Source organism: Bemisia tabaci, chromosome 9 (assembly GCF_918797505.1).
Source record: "Bemisia tabaci chromosome 9, PGI_BMITA_v3".
Taxonomy (NCBI): domain Eukaryota; kingdom Metazoa; phylum Arthropoda; class Insecta; order Hemiptera; family Aleyrodidae; genus Bemisia; species Bemisia tabaci.
Window position 1 is genome coordinate 1,994,115 of NC_092801.1, and position 20,993 is coordinate 2,015,107.

A 20,993-nucleotide genomic window follows, 5' to 3' on the forward strand; every position below is an offset into this window, starting at 1 on the left:
TTGAAATCATTTTAAGACTAGTTTTTCTAGTTTATATCATGCATGTTCCTCAAACAAGATAGAGAGAAATAAAAATTCTGAGTTAGATGAAATTTTTTGGATTTTTCTGGTTTTGTTTGGCGGTTTTTCCGGTGTATGCTACCCCGCACCTGAAAGGAATGTTTCATAATTTTCGACAGTCCCACGTACTCGTGAAATTTCATGAAGTATTTCACTAAAATTACCAATCTTTCATGAGGTATTTCACTAAGATTACCAATTTTTCATGAAGTATTTCACTAAAATTACCAATCTTTCATGAAGTATTTCGCTTAAATTACCAATCTTTCTTGAAGTATTTCACTAAAATTACCAATCCTTCACGTGTTCTTTTCGTTTCATATCAACCTACCTTAAATTGAGCACAGAACTGATTTCGTGGACCTTAAAGAGGCCCCTTTTCCTGCGAAACCTGCGAAAAGTCACATTTTGTAGCCCCTCTGACGTATGGGCGTTCTTTCAATTTGCGCATGAGCCCAAGAGAGCTTGGATTTGATACGAAAAACATGGCTCACGTAAAAATTAAGGCACGTCCTTACATCAGAGGGGCGACGATTTGAAGTGATGTTTCTAAGCCAAAAAAATTCTTAGAACACTTTATAAACTTTGAAGGGCCGGCGCAAGGTACTCGACTAATTTACCACAGTGCACAGAATGCCATCCGATGTTTGTATCGATCTTATCCAAGGCCCTTTCGACCGCCGGCACGGAGAATTTGAAAAAACCGTCGTATTTTTCGATGAAAGCTTTCATTTCGTCATACTCAGCCGTTGTGACCATTTGGTCCGCCAGAATTTCGACATACCGCCCCATTTCGCTTTTCTTGGCTCCATGATACGCAAAAATATCTGACACACGCTTCATGAAGAAGTCTTTGGCGACGTCGAAACCCACTTCGTTGTCGGCCACTGCCTCGAAGAGTGTCAAAGATTCCGTGGGGCGAACTTCAGAAGTCCTATTGTATACCCATTCCAGATATTGTTCAAGGTCCCCTACCTGAAATTAAAGGAGAGGGTTTAGATATTGTAGATACAAATTTTTAAGAGCAGCCCAAGACATGATAACAGCACTGAAGGAAAAAACACATTGGATCTAGAGTCCAGACTCTTAAAAACATCGACAAGAAAAAATACTCTTGATTCAATCAGATTTAAGCTTAAATCAAGAACCAAGCCTCTTAATTTGAGCGGATTTCCTTTTGATTTAAGCAAAAATCTGATTGGATCAAGAGTATTTTTTCTTGTCAATGTTTTCAGAGTCTGGACTCTAGATCCAAAGTGTTTTTTTTCCAGTGAGTGGAAAAAACAAGGAGGAAAAGCGGGAAACAAGGCTAAAAATACACAATTAATAAAATTAATAAATTCCGACTCAGGACTGTAGGGCAACCACCATGTATGGCTCAGATTTTTTATCGCTTTTTCTTTTAAATTTTTATTGTTTCCGACTGAAAATGACTCAGTTTTGAGTTGAAACGGCTCGGTTTTACTAATTGTGTATTTTTAGCATTGTCTCCCGTTTTTCCGTCTTGTTTTTTCCACTTATAGATATTATACAGGTGTTTAAAAAAACGCAGCCACCTTGAATAATTTCCGAACGAATCCGAATACTGAAACGGCAAAACGCGTGTTCAATTTTTTACAAACGGGACATCTTTTCGGCATATCCGCAAATTCGGACACCCACCCCCCTCAGGCCACGTTTCAGCGCTTTTGGATATTCAAATTCGTTCAAAATATATTACAAGTGAATACATTCTTCTGAAACACCCTGGATGTATTACAGTTTACACATTGATTTTAGAATTTAAGGTGATTCGTCCCTGGTTTTGGCATGGTCGAATTGGCCTACGATACACATCGAATAAGTTAAAAGGTAAATTTTGACTTTAAATCACTCTCAACCAAGAAAGATGCAAAGTTCACAGAGAGTAAAACAATTTCCGTCATTGGCAGGAAGGGGTGGGGTGGTGGTATTGCATTCAAAACAGTAATTTTGAACGGCCTTCTTTCAGGGACTCAGGGTGAAATTGCGAATAAAATTACCTGAAAAATCGGAGGGAAAATATTCGTGAGTTTATCTTGGGAAATTTGGCAACGCCTGAAGGCTCATACGGCGTTTTTCCTTCGCACGGCAGAAGACTCTATTACACCTGCTTTCTCACGCGTTGAAAGCTTTTCGATCTAGTTTTGTCCGTGGAATATGATTTAATGAATTGGATTGCATTTTGCAAAAAGGAACCACTAGCATTGCAATGTTGCTGAGATTGTGCAACTTCTTTTGTCTTGGTGGAAAAACCCGATTATCCCTTAACAGTTTCTATTTTACTCGCTAAAAACTGTAAATTTAAGACAAATTACCATGTAAATTTCATATTTTTCCAGGATTTTAATAGTTATATTGCAATGAATGAAGTTGCACAATTTTAGCAACATTGCAATGCTCCTGGTTCCTTTTTGCAAAATGCAATCCAATTGATCTAGATGGTATACTTGGTTAGAGCAGGTTGATCTAGATGGTATACTTTGTTAGAGCAGGTTAAGGATGAGAGAATAATCGACTTGAAGGGCGCCGACACGGAATTCCGGTATCTTTTCCAGAGGAAGTCCCACACCTCGGCGCCTCTTTTCTTGAGAGCAATGCAGCAAACTTGTCTTAAAACATTCCTTGGGATCGGGATCACGGAGTCGGGAGTGAGGCTGCTGCTCCTTCACGGGAACAGAAGAATGTACTATTAGACAAAACATTTTTTTTTAATTTAAGGTGATTCGATGGACGCCATATTTTGTGTCAGAACGGCATGTGATATATCGCATCAATTGGTTCCATTTTCTCAGCTACTCGTCATTTTTCTCCAATTTTGAGATCGCAATTCTGTTGTCAGGAGACTAAAGCACTCACTTACCAATTTTAATAGTAAATTCAACGTAATAAAGGCGTGGTTTTTTTTAGAGGAAAAATATCGCATTCGATACTGATATCGAAACTGCACTCGAATGCGATATTTTCTCTCTAAAAAAACCACGCCTTTATCACGTTGAATTTCTTTCTTAAAATTGGTAAGTGAGTACTTTATTCTCCTGACAACAGAATTGCGATCTCAAAATTGGAGAAAAATGACGAGTAGCTGAAAAAATGGATCCAAATGATGCGATATATCACATGCCGTTCTGACACAAAATATGGCGTCCATCGAATCACCTTAAGCATCATGATGCATCTTTGCTTATGAGATTTCACGCGGAATGATTATTACTTTTTGCAATTCGGAGCGGTGGCGTGGCGTAAATGATCGATTATCGATATTCCCCCATTTGAAGCTATGGAAAAGAATCGATTATTCGGGTGTTCATTGTGAACACCCTGTTTATCGATCCTTTTCCATTGGTTTAAATGACGGATCAATCGATACACCGCAAAGCACGCAACGCCACTGATTAGGAGCTACAATCTCTAGCTCACTATAGAGACGACGTATGTGTCATTAGTTTCCCTATGCATATAAGTGTTTTTACAGATAAGCCAGAAATTTTGGTTCGGAATTGCAAACTGGACCGCGTCAAGCAGAAAGAAACCAAGCCTTGTCACCTACTGCCAAATGTAATTTGGGGAATTTAATTTTTTACATTAAAACGGTTTGCTGATTTTTGTGCAAATTTCAGCGAATTTTCTGCATAGTACGAAGCAAATTCCTCGAGAATTTTCAAAGAAATCTGCACAAACGTCCTCTTGCAAAGCATTAAATTGCCCAATAGAATCTGGCGATAGCTAATATGGATTGGTTCCTTTCTGTTTAACGCGGTCCAATTTCAGTCCATTTGTGCAACGAAAACAGTTGAAAGCACAGTAAACCCCCGGTTATTCGACATTCTGGCTAGGTTTAGAAACAACGTATGAAGCATTAGTTTCCCTGGCTATCGATATGGATGCCTAAGTTCGAAACCGCGTATCTCCGTTTGCGACAATGCGGACTTCCTGACATCATTCATTGTTTCTTTGGAAAACTAGTAGACGTAATTTCTTGAGAATTCTTTGATTTTTCTCATCTGCTAGCAAAATATCCTGTAAAACAATTCAAGCTATGAGGGCGGCTCATTTCTCCTCGAAAAAATACGGTAAAACGAGGGCGGAAGTTTGAACCATAGCAATGGAGATACGTGGTTTCGGACTTTGGCCACCGATATATCGTCACCTTGGTCAAAGTATCACAAGCGCTGTGCAACGTCTAAAAAATTCCGCCGCTATTTTATTTTTTTACAGAAAAATCGTTGATTGAATCTGTTTGAAAATTTCACTGAATTTTATCGGCAGCACGAAGAAAATTCAGTGAAATTTTCGGACAGCTTCGTTGAACGACTTCTCTGTAAAAAAGTAAAATGGCGGCGCGCGGGGAAATTTTAAACGTCGTAGGGTGCTTGTGATATTTTGCCCAGAAGGTGACGATATACACTCTGTTACTATAGGGTATAAAAGAATGAACATTTTATGATCGCAAACTGATTGCGGTAAACGCACGGGTCGTAGGACGGGATGTTGGAGTTTTTTAGACAGCGTGCGTAAAAAGGTGCTCTTCGAGGAAAATTGTGCTTTTGTGTGAGCTTTTCCCTCTGTAATGAGATATCAGCTTTAAACTGAACATTTTTACGCACGTTGGCAAAAAACTCCAACATCGAATTTCATGATGTGTTAAAAGCAGTAGAACAATGGAATGTCAAGGGGGTGGGGAGGAGAGGAGGGAGGAAGAGAGGAGGGAGAGATAAAGTTAAAATTAGCCTACCAGTTCGCAAAAAGATACAGAGCCTGCCTTTCGTAGTTCCCAATCTTGAAGTGAGTTGCAACTTCCGCCATGAGACTCTGCTTCTCAATTGTCCGAGCCTCAATTGGAGTCTCTGCTAGAGATCCGGATTCTTTGACGATTGGATTCATCAGCTTCTGCAGGTAGTTCTAGAAGATTAGATGCAGTAACTTTTGACTATTTACGCTAAAAAGAGCAACACGTGCAAATGAATTGAAAGGAGAGAAACTGTGTATATTGCGTTTTGCAAGAAGGAACCAACGTCCATTTGTATAAAACGAAAGTGTAATTTCTAAAATATTGAAATTTGAAACGCAAATTGAAAAATGTAGAAGAGGAAACCTTGAAGCAGGCTCACACCTACCTTCGTATTTTTCAGAATTAAATAATTGTTTCTTATCAATTTTCTACATTTTGAAATGGCTGATCGGACGTATTTATGCTACATGGAACTATGTGCAAAGGGAAAGATGGTGGTGACGGTGATCATAGGTGTGATCTATCAAATACGATCCATAAAAACCATCGAGTGAACGTGCCGGTGGGGGAGAGGTGTATGAGACGGGAGACGCGTTTACTCGTGTTGGGCAAATTTTTTGTGAAAGCCCTGTCAAAACTAACAAAAGTTCACGGGAATTTGCGCGAAAGTTAAGTTCCGTGAACCCATCCCTGTTTGGACGAGGCCTTCCATTTATAACAAACGAACAAAAAAATTATGAAAGAACAAACATAAATGTGGTTAATAATTTTAACATCCGCCGCCGCGCCGACCGCACAGTGTTTAGCGCAATGCGTGAAGTGTTCATGCAGTCTTGTAGGCGCCATGCGTTTCAAGCCGACTGCTGCTGACCGCAGTATGTTGGACGCAATGCGTGAAGTATCCATGCAGTCTTGTAGGCGCTATGCGTTTCATGCCGACCGCCGCGCCGAGGGCTTCTCCTTTTCATCCCAGTACTCGTCATCATTGATCTCTGCGCCGCTCCGCTCCAGGTCAAATTGCGTGTTTGGTTTCTCTCTTAACTCGACTAATTAAAGGTGCTGTCTCTTGTATCACCGAAAGACGACAAAATCAGAAATTACCATACTATTACTCTCAGAAAATGAGAGATTTTGTCGCCTTCTCTCGTTTGTAATTTATTTTCTGAATCCGATTTTTTTCTCTTTTTTTTGATACCTACATATAAAAAGATTGCAAAATTTGCCGCCCCCTACATTTTGCCGCCATGAGCCACGGCCCACGTGGCCACCCCCTTAATTCGCCCTGATATCCACTTTTACATTGTTTCTTATCCAGCTCACTACGAGCACACCCCATATTGCCACTCGCACGTGGTTCCTTTTAGCATAAATACGTCCAATGAACTGCTAGACAAGGTACGAATTTTAGCATTCTGATACATGTTTCTTACCAGAATTTCGTAGAACACGATTCGCGCAACGAAAATTACTGAAACCAACTCCTGACGGAGATATTAACATTTTATTCACATTGGTTACGGGATTTGAACTGCCGCTCACAAGAACTCAAAGCTTACGTGAGTCAATCGCGCACTACAACGTTTCAGCAGCCTCTCAATCGAGCATATACATTTCCCACCAGATGTTGTGCAAACTATACGCATTTGCTATAGCTGAGCAAAGTGTCAGATTGAGGTTGCCAGATTTTATATCCAAACTCATGATAACGTTTAGCGCTCGATGTGAATCACGTAGAGCATTGAGTTTTCATGAGCGGGTGGTTGAATTCACACATCAGAACATAATATCTCGTAGGAGTATTTCGGTAATTTTCGTTGTGCGCATCGTGTTTTACGTGAAATTTTGGTTGAGATATATGTATTAGAATGCTGAAATTCGTAACTTGTCTAGTGGTCAATCTCATTGTGGCATAGGTGAATGAGTTTACCTTGAAATAGGCATGATTGGGAGATCGGCGAAGAACAAGGTCGAGTTGTCGGAGGCTGGCGAGTGCCCCGCTCAGAGGCAAGTAGTCCGTTTCGTGTCGGAGACTCGCGCAGAGGGAGAAGACCAACTTGTAATCCAATTCTTGCGACCAGCCAAAGTCAAGCGCGTCCCGGTATATTTGCTCCCGGTTCAGAGGGTGGATTTTCTCTCGGGTTTCCCTCGTTTCCAGCGCACCCTTCAGCAATTCCCAGTTTTCCTCGTAGTAGTTCACTTTGTATAAGGCTTGTAGGAACGAACAATATTAGAATGGTGACAGGAGAAAATGTCCAGTCTGAAATGTCCAACTATAAAAGTGTCCAATAAAAAATACCTACTGTCATAATGTCCTCTTTTAAATGTCCATTGCATAAAATGTCCTTTTGACGAAAATACCCATGTTATCTAATGTCCAAGGCGCTAAAATGGCATGTATCTATGACCATGCCCACAGTAAACATATTTACTTATGTCATTGACACAATCAGGGGTTTTCCTCCTCATCAGCACGTTTTACAGCAGGTTTATGTTATGCAGGTCTTATGTTATTATTTTCAAACATTTTATGTCATGGACATTAAAAAGAGGAAATTACAACAGTGAGTATTATTTCTTGGACATTTTTATAGTTGGACACTTCCGACTGGACACTGTTCATTTTCGCTGATTGCCTATTGGCTATTAGAGTTTACACGCGGTTCGTGGATTTTTCTCATAAAGCATATAGAGTCGTAATCTACCGTGCTAATGAAAAACACCGTATGCACATTCGAGAGTTGCCAAATGGAGAATTTGCATGCAATTTTTTTTTGCTTCATCTGAAAGTGCGTAAATATCTGATTTCGCAGTATTTTTTATAATTTTTTTCTGATATGAAAAATAGTATAAAAATAGATTTAAAAGTGAGAAAATGCACCGCCCAGTGACATCATCTGGCAGCATTTTCCAACACACGTATTTGAGCAGATTAGATCATTTTCTCATATCTTCTCCAATAATTGTTTAATTAATGAGCCAAGGGTATCCTTGTGTTCCCTTCATTCAGTAGTTTCCACTTAAAAACGAAATTCATCACATTTCAGACACCTGAAAATTCTCTATTTTCTCCGATGAAATGTCTATTTCTGAGAGAGTTGTGAATAATTTCTCTTGAAATTTTCAGGTATTTTGGATCTTATTACCACAAAAATTCTCTGGAAAATATTCACAAGTTTTCCTGAAAATTCGTATTTAATTGAAGGAAATTTGGCAACTGGCGAAGGTTCGTACAGCGTTTTTCCCTAGCAAGGGAGTAATAGGAATGGAAGAGCTGAACTCCGATTGCGACGTTGCGACGTCGGTGTTTATTAATTTCAATAATCAGCTCGCAGGGAGTTGTCACGACATGAAATAGATTACTTTTCTACCCAGCGTTTAAGTCTACAAGTTATCTATTGACTAGATATCCAGGGGGTATTAGTGCCACAGTGATGCATTTACAATAAACTCATGCAAAAGGAGTCTGCAGGCTGATTATTGACATTAATAGACAAGGAGGACAAAGGGAAAATATAGCGATACTATTGGTTGAAAGAGGCGATTGTTATGAACTAATTGTAGAATCTTGAGTGGGTTGCCGTTAGCTAGTCTATCGCACTTACCTCCTTTGTCCATTGCAACTACCCGCTTCCACCGATAAGATTGCTCCATTTTATCTCTGTCTCCTCTGTCTATCAATTCCAATGATTAGCCTGCTATAAACTACGGCTGAAGCGGAAACTAAAATTACTTTCTATGAGAATCGGGTTGAAAATCATACGCTATAGACCAGGCATGGAACAAAACGACCGAAAAAAAAAAACCGAAAATGAAATGTAGAATTGTTCAGCAGAGCGAAAAAATGCGAAATGATCGATTATCCAATTCTAATGAAGATCAATACTTAAGTCAAACATTTGAGGAGTTTGGGATACAATTTTAAGTAGAAATTTGCATTGTTGACGAAATTATAAGCATTTGGAACTAACCATATCAGGAGCTGGTTATAGAGAGCGAAAAACTCTATTTCTGGTATACAGAACATCATAATTATGACATCGCCGAAATACTTCTAGGAGATTTTTGCAGAAGGCAAATCTTCACCTAACTTTAGGTGAGGTGACTCTTTGAACAGATGAAGTGACAACCCCTAAGATTTTTAGTGGCATTGCCTACAGATTTTAGATGCATGGCTTCGCTTATCCGCAATGTCCTACCTCACTAAGAATAAGTGAGGTGGCCAGTTTTACCAATAGTCAATTTGACAGAGTTCTCTGCGCCAAAGGTACCCGTGCAGAAGGAATTAATGACAATTTTATGTTTGGTTTGAAAACGGCTTCAGCATTTTGAATTTTCATATTCTAAAAATGAGGGTCTTCTTGTCGTTCTACTCCACGCGATAAAACATATCGACGATGTAAGTCGGCAATCACATCACTCGGTTTGCGACGTCGCAGACTTCCTGTCATACTTCATTTTTTAAACGGAAAACTACTCATCGGCATTTCTTTAAAACTGCCGTGATTTTTCTTCTCTGTGCGAAGAAAATTCTGCAAAAACTTCAAGGAATGATGTCAATTTATTCTCTTTTAAAAAAATAACATAGAGGTGGAGATTTTCGGACACCACAAAGGAGATGTGTGACTGCAGACTTACACAGTCGATATTTTTTTCTCCTTTTCTCGTTGAAATATGAGAAAATCCATCCGTCTAATTGAAAATAAAAATACTAAGATATTAACCTGCAACTTGGAGGTTGAAAACTATCCAGTCACGAGCTGCAACTTTGATATCCGAGATCATGGGGTTTTGTTCTCCAGTCAGCCATTGTCCTGGTTTAGTGTTTGAAAAATCGGCAATTTTCCCTGTCGTGTAGGTGATTGGAATGGGCCAATAAGTTGACCCATTTTTCGCAGTCGTCTTGGAGGGTACACATTTTGGGTCAAACATACGCTAAAATATATTAAAATCCGTCATGAATTGGTTGAACTATACTGCATCCTCCCGACCACTAATGCAGTCACAGGCGCACCTAGGTCATTGTGCTGAGGGAGAAGGGTTGGCCATACTACCACCGAGGAGTCTGGGGTATAGTATGGAATATCCCCCACCTCTAGAGGAAGGTCTCCCCCCGAAAGTTTTTGAAATTTTACATCTATTTGGACGCATTTTGAGGCTTCCATAATGAAATTTTTTGAAAATACTAACTAAATGAACACGGAGTTTTCATGTAAGACTCTACCTTCAAAGAGATAATCATCCTCAACGAAAGTTTTTTCCTACCATTCAGAATTTCTGGGGAGGAGGGGGCAGCTGAGACTATTTCTCCATTTAAACCAATGGAAAAGTATCGATTCTTAGAGGGGCTCGGTGCTCAAGGAAGATCGATTATTTAACATAGGTTTAAACGGAGGGGATCTGATGTTGTCAAATTGCTAAATCCGCCAATGGGAGCGGACTTTAGAGGGCATTTTGAGCCCTCAGGGGTTGGCCAGGGAGCACCCTCTACACTGAAAAAAAATTCTCGGCGTTTTTACCAAGGTCCGTTGGTACCTTTACCATCTCACTTTTTTTACCAATTATTGGTAATTTTACCAAGACAGACTAGTAAGCTTACCTAAAAACCGGTATTTTTACTGTTTTTTTCAGGTAAGAATACCACTTTTATTGGTAATCAATTCCCGGTAACTTTGCCATTTTATCTCAGTAATTCTACCACAGTCGATAAAAAATATTGGCGTTTTTACCAAGGTCCAGTAAAATTACCGAGAAAGTTCAATAATTTTACCACGATTTCTCAGTAAAATTACCAATTCCTTAAATGGTAATTTTACCAAGAAAAAACTGGGATCAAATAGAACCCTGAATTCTTGGTAATTTTACCCTTTTCTTAGTAAATACACCGATATTTTTTTTTTCAGTGTAGTTTTCGTCTATTTTTGTAAGAATCGATTGTGTGATTGATTGTTGTGAACAAGATCTTTGGTACCTGCGAGAGTGTGAGAGTTCCATTCGAGTTCTTTTTAACGTCGAGCACCGGGTACCCGGTTTGAGTGGTCCATGGGTCCATAATCGTTTTGACGGAAGTTTTTGGATCCAAAACTCCATTCTCATGTGCTACCTCGGTCAGGGCTGTCCACAAGTCATCCTGCACCACGTTCCCGTATTGGTGTCTCTTCATGTAATGCATCAGACCGGCTCGAAGGATCTCCATGCCCAGAAAATGACCGATCATACGGATCATGAACATGCCTGCGCCGAAAAATGACCCAAGAGGCAGTGATCGCGATAAATATGGATTTTAACAGTTGGTTATCGCGATTATATCGGTGGCAATAAATCGAGATTTTAACACATTAAAAATTGCGATAAATTGGCGATTCATGGCGATTACACCGCAATTTTTTGTTCGATAAAATCGCGATCAACTTTCGTCGATAAAATCGGGATTAAATCGCCATTAATCGCGATTTTTATTCCGAAAATATCGCGATAAATTGCCTGGCGATAACATCGCAATTTTATCCCGATAAGATCGAGGATAATCGCTCAGATCGTTGATGATCCTAGCGATTTTATCGCTGATGAAGTTGCAATATATCCAGATTTTTACATTGGAAAATGCTGCTTGGGGAGTGCACTGGCCGTGCCCGCAGTTGGACCGCGTTAAGCAAAAATGAGCATAGGCGGATGCAGCAAATTGGCAACGCCGGATTCCCTCTATTTAAACCTATGTCAATTAATCGATTCTTGTTGGGGCACCTGGCCCCTCCAAGAATCGATATATTTCCATAGGTTTAAATTGAGAAAAATAATGTTGCCAATTCTTTGGATCTGCCAATGGAAATGAGATATGTGATTAATGCTCCGCACCGCCTGACAAGACATACAATAATAACAAATTAAACAGCGGCTAACAAGGCTAATTTTTACATATTTAATAATTTAATACCAAGACGTTTCGGCTGAAAACTCAGCCTTCGTCAGTTGGATAAAAACAGTAAAAAATTGTAAAAATTTAATTTGTAAATACCCAATATAACCAATTTGTAAATACAATTCTAGCTGAAGCGCACTTCAGTTATGCATTCACCATTGCAAAAATTTCAGAGGAAATCGACTCGCCCAGCGTGCATGGAGGCTATCTCCATTTAAATCTTCCGTCACATTCTTACGGCGCAATGATACAACTATTTGAACTCTCCGGAATGCGTGAGGTATCACGCCGCTTTTGAAGGCGTTTTCAAAACAGCCAAGTTCCGATACCCGGATTATCGTTTTGCATAGTTCATATTATTTTGTAATATTCCATACCACTCGTTTATTTTTAATCCTCGTAGAAAAACCACCCATTTGCTTGCACCCTGCTTGCACCTTCAACTCAAAGAATACATAGAAGGAGTATCAGTGTCTCCTCTTCATGGTTTGAAAAAACCTTAAACTTTATAAGCTCGAAAATCTAGCATCGTGGAATGAGAACCTTTTTTGTAGCGTTCGGGGCCGAATAGTCCGATAAAATCTTCAGGACGCGAAACTGAAGCTCGAACAGGACCCGGTTTCTGCCACGTGGTCGTCAAATCCTCAATTTGCGATTGCATTTGGACATTCCACTCTGGATTCATCTGTAAATTAGAAGATAAATCAGAGAGAATAAGAATCAGACGGTGGAGCCGCTGCATTGTTCCAGATACTATAAAAAGAGCACTCACTACCATTTAAATGAGGGAAAAAACCCACTAAAAAACACTTCCCCGCGAAATGGTGTGCACCTTTCCTTTTCCAAGCACCAAGCAAGGTAAAAGCCTTTAGCAAGATACTTGCTAAAGGCTAACCGCAACAAGGTAGCCTTTACCTTGCTACCATTTAAACCAATGTGAAATAATCAAATTTAACTTCAAAATCTGGCAACCTCGAACCGCGGGAACGCGTATGTCGGTTCTTCTGTAAGACTTTCAAAGCTCTGAAAGAGAGTGTGGAGGATATGCCTTGCTCCGAAGGGGGGTATCGGGGGCCTCTCCGGGTGGATTAAAAAAAATTGAGCCATCTAAGGCCCGATTTTGAACTTTTTTCATCGACGATTTGATCAAATTAGCCTTTCAAAGATGAAAGATGTGTCCCCCACTCATTCATCAAAAGGTCTCAAGTTTCTTATAGAGACAAAGCATATTTCTAGAGAGTAGCCTCCCCCCCCCCCCCCTATAATTCCGAACATGCTGATAACATCAAATCACCCGATTGATAACGTCATAGACACACGAATCAATCGAAATATATACATTTAATTTGTACTAAGTTTCAATGCAATTTGCAATATTTACTATATTTTTATATTTTAAAAAGAACATCTCGATTAAATGTAAATATCGATGGCTACACTGCCATGCTTTGGAATAGCACCGTTTGAGCCTTCAGACGTTGCCATTCTTCCTTCAATAAAACAAGAATTTACCGGGAAACCTATTAATATTTAGCTTCAAACTTTTCACAGATTTTCTTTTGAAATTTGATATAAAGTACCTGAAGATTTCAAGAGAAAATACTCATATCTTTCCTCAAAAATTCATATTTTACCGCTGGAAGTGTGGCAACATTCAAATGTTCATACGGCACTTTTCTTTAGGACGGCAGTGCAGTCGAAAAATACTAATTTTAGTTCATAACTGTCTGTCATAGTCTGTCTTCGCTTAAGGTCCGCTGTTTGGAAGCAGGACCAAACAACAGTTGACACTGAAAATTTTTATGTGAATTCTCATTCCTCAAAAATTAACCAAAAATTACGGGGGAAAATTTTTACTAAGTACTTTTGAAGGAAATGTAATACCTAAAATGGGAGATTTATAAACGTTTGACATGAGATACGCATTTTCCACATTAAGCCATCGGTGAGTTTCAGGAGATATAGTATCAATAGACTATATCGTAGCTTGGCTGACATAAAGAAGTAACTACAAATTGAGATGAACTAGAAAAGGCATTGAAATGTACGCGGAAGACAGGGTTTATAGTGGAGTGTAGTTACACCTATATGTCAGGTAGGCGACGATATATCCACTAGATATAATATCGGAGGCATAGTATAGTAGTACAGTATACTATATCAGGGTGGCCATAAATTCTTCATCTTCAAATTCCCTGACCTTCGAACAAAATTTCCGCCTCTTCATTTTTAATGCGCTAATTTCGCTAAACTGTGGAAACTATTTCCTTGTTTAGAGATCGATATATCAGTAACTGGGAAAAAGATGTCAATGCTTAAAGAGGACCAGAAAGGGTAAACGGTTGGAAGATCAGTGATATGTTTTAGTGCTTAGTAGATGTGTCAGAAATTCCTTGACTTTCCCTGATTTTCCAGATCTCCGGCCACCCTGTGTATTATAGTATGGTATCAACTTGTTTTATTACCAACCGCATCTGTAGCAAAAATATGGAAGTACGATGCAAGTCCTTCGTTGAGCCACAAGTCAGACCACCACTTCATCGTGACCAAGTTCCCAACCCACTGGTGCGCGATCTCGTGAGTAATGATGGAAGCCACACGCCAAACCTTCGTAGCACTTTCTTCAAGAAGAAAACTAGATTCACTGAAAAACCCCACATTTCAACGGATTATTCGAAGGAGGGCGTAACCACCAAAATTTCGAAAATTGAGTTTTCGACGAAATACTTTCTGAGTTGATACGGAATTAGAAAATTAAATACGGTTCTGAGTTGCGTTACAAAGCGTTACAAGGGGGGGGGGGGGGGGGGGACGAGGGTAAAAAATACCGGGATGTGTGTTGCGTAATTAATTATAAGCGCTCCCGAATTCGCAAAATTTGATTCCTTCACTGGGCAGTTGACAATAAGCCAGCCTTGGCAAGCGGCCTGTTAGGCCCCTATTGTAGATTCAAAATCCACATAGTGAGAAAAAGTAACAGAAATTTTGTGTTAATATGGAAGGCAAAAACACAAAGTGACCTAAAAAGGCGGTTAAAATTTTTTATTAGATTTTCTTCGGGTTACATGGACTAAATCATTGGGTTATTGTGACCAAATCTGAGCTGAAAATTTTTAGCCTCCTTTAAAATCAGGCGCGAACCGCCAGCACCGAACCCAGATCACACAAATGATAGTCCGATGCGCTAGCCACTATCAAGTTGCAACTTCTGAGTGACCTGAGGAGAAACTACAGTACGTTAGTTGACCAGGACACTTCCCTTCATCCCTAGTTGTCTCAGAGTGACCTATGATTTCGGTCGATTTAACTAAAATTTTGGTCGATCAACCAAGTCAATTTGGTTGATCTGACAGAGAAAAAGTAACCCAAAGCAACCAAAAACATAAACATTTTTACCTGTGAGCGAAAACAATTAAGTTGCTGATTTAACAATTGAATTGCTAAAAAAAAGTGACTGCAATATTTCAACGTAGATTTCACAACACAAAAATGCTACATTAATCACTATTGTAAGCTAATTTAACCACGGGGGTGGCCAAAGTAGCATTTTTGTGTTTTGAAATCTACGTTGAAATATATATTGCAGTCACTTTTTTAACGATTGAATTGTTAAATCAGCAATTTAATTTTTTCCGAGAGCACTTTTTTTTTTTTTTTTTTTTCTACTTCAAATAGCCCTAAAGGGCTAATCCCACGCTTTGAGTCCCATCCCCCCTCCGTCCCTACTGAACCAGTCCCAGGCAACCATTGTTTGAGACCATCAAACTCGGGTCGCCTGGCCGGGAATCGAACCCGGGACCTCCCGATCATAGAGCAAGCGCTACAACCACTACACCATAGGAGGCCGACTTAACGAATCAATAAAAATGGAGTCTTACGAGAATGTGATGAGTCCCCAATTTTCCATGCCACCGACCGGGAAATATTTCGGGGGAATAGCGACCATGTCCAGCTTGGGCAGCGGGTACTTCATATCGAAGTATTTCTCGAGATAATCCAGCACTTTGGGAGCGTAGTTACTGGCGAACTTGGTCAAGTTCCGTTCGACGTGATTTGGACGCGCCCAGACTCGGATCTCGATCCCTGACTTGCTTCGCATCATCTCGTGATGGGCGAAATCCGATACTACGAAAGCGACCAGGTACGTTGACATCGGAAGCGACTTTGCGAATCTGTCTCGGACCCAATCTACCTTACCCCTCCTGAAAGTTTGAGTTTGAAATAAGTTCATAAGTAAAATACGCCATGTAGATAGATAGATAGATAGATAGATAGATAGATAGATAGATAGATAGATAATAGATAGATAGATAGATAGATAGATAGATAACCTGTGAGCGAAAACAATTAAGTTGCTGATTTAACAATTGAATTGCTAAAAAAAAGTGACTGCAATATTTCAACGTAGATCTCACAACACAAAAATGCTACATTAATCACTATTGTAAGGTAATTCAACCACGGGGGTGGCCAAAGTAGCATTTTTGTGTTTTGAAATCTATGTTGAAATATATATTGCAGTCACTTTTTTAACGATTGAATTGTTAAATCAGCAATTTAATTTTTTCCGAGAGCACTTTTTTTTTTTTTTCTACTTCAAATAGCCCTAAAGGGCTAATCCCACGCTTTGAGTCCCATCCCCCCTCCGTCCCTACTGAACCAGTCCCAGGCAACCATTGTTTGAGACCATCAAACTCGGGTCGCCTGGCCGGGAATCGAACCCGGGACCTCCCGATCATAGAGCAAGCGCTACAACCGCACTACAGCATAGGAGGCCGACTTAACGAATCAATAAAAATGGAGTCTTACGAGAATGTGACGAGTCCCCAATTTTCCATGCCACCGACCGGGAAATATCTCGGGGGAATAGCGACCATGTCCAGCTTGGGCAGCGGGTACTTCATATCGAAGTATTTCTCGAAATAATCCAGCACTTTGGGAGCGTAGTTGCTGGCGAACTTGGTCAAGTTCCGTTCGACGTGATTTGGACGCGCCCAGACGCGGATCTCGACCCCCGACTTGCTTCGCACGATCTCGTCATGGGCGAAATCCGATACAACGAAAGCGACCAGGTACGTTGACATCGGAAGCGACTCGGCGAATCTGTCGCGGACCCAATCTACCTTACCCCTCCTGAAAGTTTGAGTTTGAAATAAGTTCATAAGTAAAATACGCCATGTAGATAGACAGATAGATAGATAGATAGATAGATAGATAGATAGATAGATAGATAGATAGATAGATAGATAGATAGATAGATAGATAGATGAGATAGATCTCGGTGTAATTATAGAAAGGGTAAAATTACAAGAATTAGGTCTATTGATCCAGATTTCTGGTAATAGATACCATTATGGAATTGGTAATTTAACAGAAATCTCGGTAAAATTATTGACTTTCTCGGTAATTTCATGATCCACGTAAAAACACTAATATTTTGTTATGACTGATAGAATTACGAGATAAAATGCAAAGTTACCGGATTGATTACAATAAAAGTTGTATTCTTACCTGAAAAATACAGTAGAAGTACCGTTTAGTATGCTACCAGCTATCTTGGTAAAATTACCAATAATTGGTAAAAAAGTGAGATGGTAAAGGTACGAACGGACCTTGGTAAAAACACCGAGAATTTTTTTTCAGTGTAGATAGATAGATAGATAGATAGATAGATACACAGGAAAAAAACACATTGGATCTAGAGTCCGGACTCTTGAAAACATTGACAAGAAAAAATACTCTTGATTCAATCGGATCTTTGCTTGAATCAAAACGAAATTCGCTTAAATTAAGAGGCTTGGTTCTTCATTTAAGCTAGATTCTGATTGAATCAAGAGTACTTTTTCTTGTCGATGTTTTTAAGAGTCTGGACTCTAGATCCAATGTGTTTTTTTTTCCAGTGTAGATAGATAGATAGATTGATTGATTGATATATAAAAATTTTCTATTTCACCCAAATTTCAGGTTTATTCAAGGAGTAGTTAACATTTTCCACGTATTTTTTTCTTCTTTTTGTACAAATGTATTTATCATTAAAGTATATCGTAAAAGTATGTAAGTATATACTGAAGTATTCTGTGAAAATCTCAAGCCATAATATTGGTTTCGTCTCCTTCTATAAAATAGAATAACGGAGATTTTGAAACATCGCAACCGAGGTACGTGTTTTCGCTGGTTCACCGTCAATATCCTGTCTCTGTTTTTATACCGGATTTAATTATCAGGATACCGTGCTTACGATGAGATTGTCAAAAGGAATGATAAAATCGGTCGGAAACTCACACGGGAACTTGATCCACTAATGGCATGTTACTCAGAGCTGTGTACTTGCTACAATGTTGGATGGTTAATGTGAATGTTGCTTTCATGTGCGGCTCGTCGAAACAAGGAAACGCTCTTCTTGCATAGGTTGGCTCGAACTGGGTCACCGCCAATGGCCTGAGGAAGGAAATATGCCTGTTTCATGGACTGAGGAAAAATCCAGTTACAGCAACTATTACTGCTCTGCGGATGACCGTGTTGCATGCAAAAAAATTGAAGGCGCTTTGAATGTCGAATGGCTCGCATCACACAGCGATGCAGCTCTTTCAATGAACGCTGCGCTTCCGTATGTGAACCGAATCCAAAATATTAACAGTGATTTTGAAGAAAGTTACATATACTAATCCTCGAAATTTTCAAATGCACTTACATAGTGTGGAGAAGGTAGTTATGAGTAAGTATGAAATTTTAAAAATTCATTGATTGCTTGAAGAATTCTAATTTTACTAGCATAAACATGACCCTGTCCTATGTAAATGTGACGGCTCTTCATGGAAACAACGGACTGACCAGGGAAATTTATAGACAAAAAATTATAGACAAGAAGACGATCGGAAAACGGAGCGATCCTATTGGTTGAAACGGGTGGTTATTTTGGACTGAGAGGGAAAATTATGGATTACCTGGAGTGTGTCTCTTGGATTGCTGTTAGTTCGTCTATTACTTCCTTACTTCGACTATTTTGCAACTACCCGCTTTTGCCGATTGAATCGCTCAAATTCCTTCTTGTCCAGAGCCTTGTCTATCAACTTCAATGATCAGCCCGCAAGAAATTGTCACAGTCATGAAATGGTTTACTTTTCTACCCTGCGTTTTAGTCTCCAAACTTTCCATTGGCTAGGTATCCGGACAACCTATACAGTAGGCTTATTTCTGAAATTTTTAGATAAAGCTACAGACAAAAAGGACACAAAGGATATGGAGGGATCCTATTGGTGTAAGCAGGTGGTTGCAATGGACAAAAGAGGTAAGTAATAGACTAACTAATGACAACCCACGAGAGACCCTATAGTTAGTCCATTACTTCTTCCTTAGTCTATGAGAACCACTCATTTCAACCGATAGGATCACTCCATACTCCTTATGCTTTCTTTGCCTATTGCTTAGTCTATCAATTTCAACAATCAGCCAGCAGCAAGGTGGTTTCGGTATAATAACACTTTTTAGACAATCCTCGTGAGAGAAGACTATTAGTTTATTTCTATCGTTGCTCCATTTTCTGACTTTTTAAAAACCCTTATAAATCTTAACATCTTGCCTCTAAGAACTGCTGTTGGCTTGGTCGGCACCTTCATGACTTCTCCGCAAATCTTAACGGATTAAAAATAGTTACGCTCAGAGTAGGCAACTTTACAATCAGCTTTCCTTATCATTTCAATTTCAGAATACAGACCATTAGATACGTTAGAAGATTCGATCAAATTTAATTTTTTTTTTTTTTAATGCTTTATCTCTTATCCACCTTTGCATCTGATAGCTCCAGAGATTACGTGTTCCTCTGTTGCCATATTGATCGTGATATCTTTTCTTCAATCCTCCAATCAAGTGCCTCTATTTGATCACGGCATTTGTGACATCACTACCTTTATAAGGCACTCCTCAGAGGTAGCAGAGGTACACTCCTCTCTGCGTCCTACCAATTCGATCAGTGCCCGGCACGCACGACAGACGACGAAAAAAGGACTGTTCGGTTGTCCCAAAATTTTACTTTAATATCGTGTAACTAGTCTGTTAAAAATATTTATCACGGAACAAACACGTACTAACTGTTTAGAACGTTGTGTGGAGTTGATGGTGGTATTTAGATGTGATTTTTACCTTGTGTTTTTTGTGTGTTATACACGAAAAAAGTAAAATTGTAAATCTGAAATTTTCAAGAGATAAGGAAGACGTTAAAAGGTGCATCAAATTTCGTAGTTTTTACATATTTTTCAAATGGTTTGACTTTTCATTATTGCGGAGGTATTATTTTCCGACTATAGTAAGACTTTTAAGCGACGAGGACCTTTTGAGGAACTAAATAACAAACGCCGAAAATACGATCGCATATTTTGCTATTACATTCAGTTTTTTCCACATTTCCGAACCAACTATTAGAATCTGGTTGTACACACCTTGTGACGTTATTTGAATCTCGGTAAAATGCTCGATAAAGCCCCATGCGATCTTTCCTGAGCTTGCCGAAGAAAGGTAGTTTATATGAGTAGTTTTTGCCAGCCGCCAATTCGCTTTCGGTCTCTACGATGAGCTGCTCGTATTCCAGATTGTGCGAATGATCGGAAATCATGATGCGATTCGACTCAAGTCCTGAACTTGACAGCTCATTCAACCTCACGTAAGACTGGAATATGGTCAGATTCCTGGCGTGGAGCACGATCTTGTTCGTTGTTTCTTTACATGCCATCTGAGAAAAGATTTTTAAGAAGTATGGATTCAGAGGGGGAAACAAGGTTTCGAAATAATTATTTCCTATCAAGGAGTTGTTGCGCTAAGGCATTTAAGGCTTTGAGAAGCTATTTAATGTGTCCAGCTTGAGTGTGAATTAGACGTGCTCTAAAACGTCAATTTTTTTATCAAGTCTCTGATAATTGGACTGAGTTAAGCAGAAAGGAACCAACCCACATTTTGGAAAAAATTGAGTTATGAGTGGTTTTGAACCCAACCACTGCTTTACTCTCTATCGCCAAAAATTCAAAGTTTTTGTTGGAGCAAATTTTGCAGAAATTGAACTTGAAGTTTAACTTTTACATTGAGTCTTATGCAGGAGCTAAACTTTAAGCCTCTTTTTCTCGGTTCAATCCCGATGTGGCTTGGTTCCTTTCTGTTTAACTCCGTCCAATTATCAGTATTGATATTGGAGAGATTAATTTGTTCGTGGTTTGAACTTGAGGCTTGAGCTTTATTGGCTCTGCAAACAACTTTGGCGTAGCTAACGCCAGAGGAAAT

General features: G+C 39.4%; 1 protein-coding gene and 1 long non-coding RNA gene across 3 annotated transcripts in view; one reads left to right on the forward strand and one right to left on the reverse strand.

Annotated features, from left to right (window-relative positions):
- LOC109036506 (aminopeptidase N) overlaps window positions 1-20,993 on the reverse strand; it is a 22,946-nt gene continuing 1,953 nt past the window's right edge. Inside the window, exons 3-13 of one of the 2 annotated variants that reach the window (XM_072303972.1) lie at window positions 20,162-20,451; window positions 18,009-18,164; window positions 15,605-15,928; window positions 14,196-14,370; window positions 12,270-12,411; window positions 10,779-11,041; window positions 9,532-9,742; window positions 6,738-7,018; window positions 4,814-4,980; window positions 2,561-2,744; window positions 1-1,035 (exon numbers count right to left, since the gene is read on the reverse strand). In XM_072303972.1, the coding sequence (XP_072160073.1) occupies window positions 637-1,035; window positions 2,561-2,744; window positions 4,814-4,980; window positions 6,738-7,018; window positions 9,532-9,742; window positions 10,779-11,041; window positions 12,270-12,411; window positions 14,196-14,370; window positions 15,605-15,928; window positions 18,009-18,164; window positions 20,162-20,451 (2,592 nt within the window). In that variant the 3' untranslated portion in view covers window positions 1-636. Of the gene's footprint in view, window positions 1,036-2,560; window positions 2,745-4,813; window positions 4,981-6,737; window positions 7,019-9,531; window positions 9,743-10,778; window positions 11,042-12,269; window positions 12,412-14,195; window positions 14,371-15,604; window positions 15,929-16,535; window positions 16,860-18,008; window positions 18,165-20,161; window positions 20,452-20,993 lie in introns of both variants that reach the window. The other variant, XM_072303971.1, reaches the window with a different exon arrangement.
- The window catches only part of LOC140225365 (uncharacterized), a 9,965-nt gene continuing 9,075 nt past the window's right edge, over window positions 20,104-20,993 (forward strand). The window contains exon 1 of the long non-coding RNA XR_011900481.1: window positions 20,104-20,237. This is a non-coding gene — a long non-coding RNA (uncharacterized lncRNA). The remainder of the gene's footprint in view (window positions 20,238-20,993) is intronic.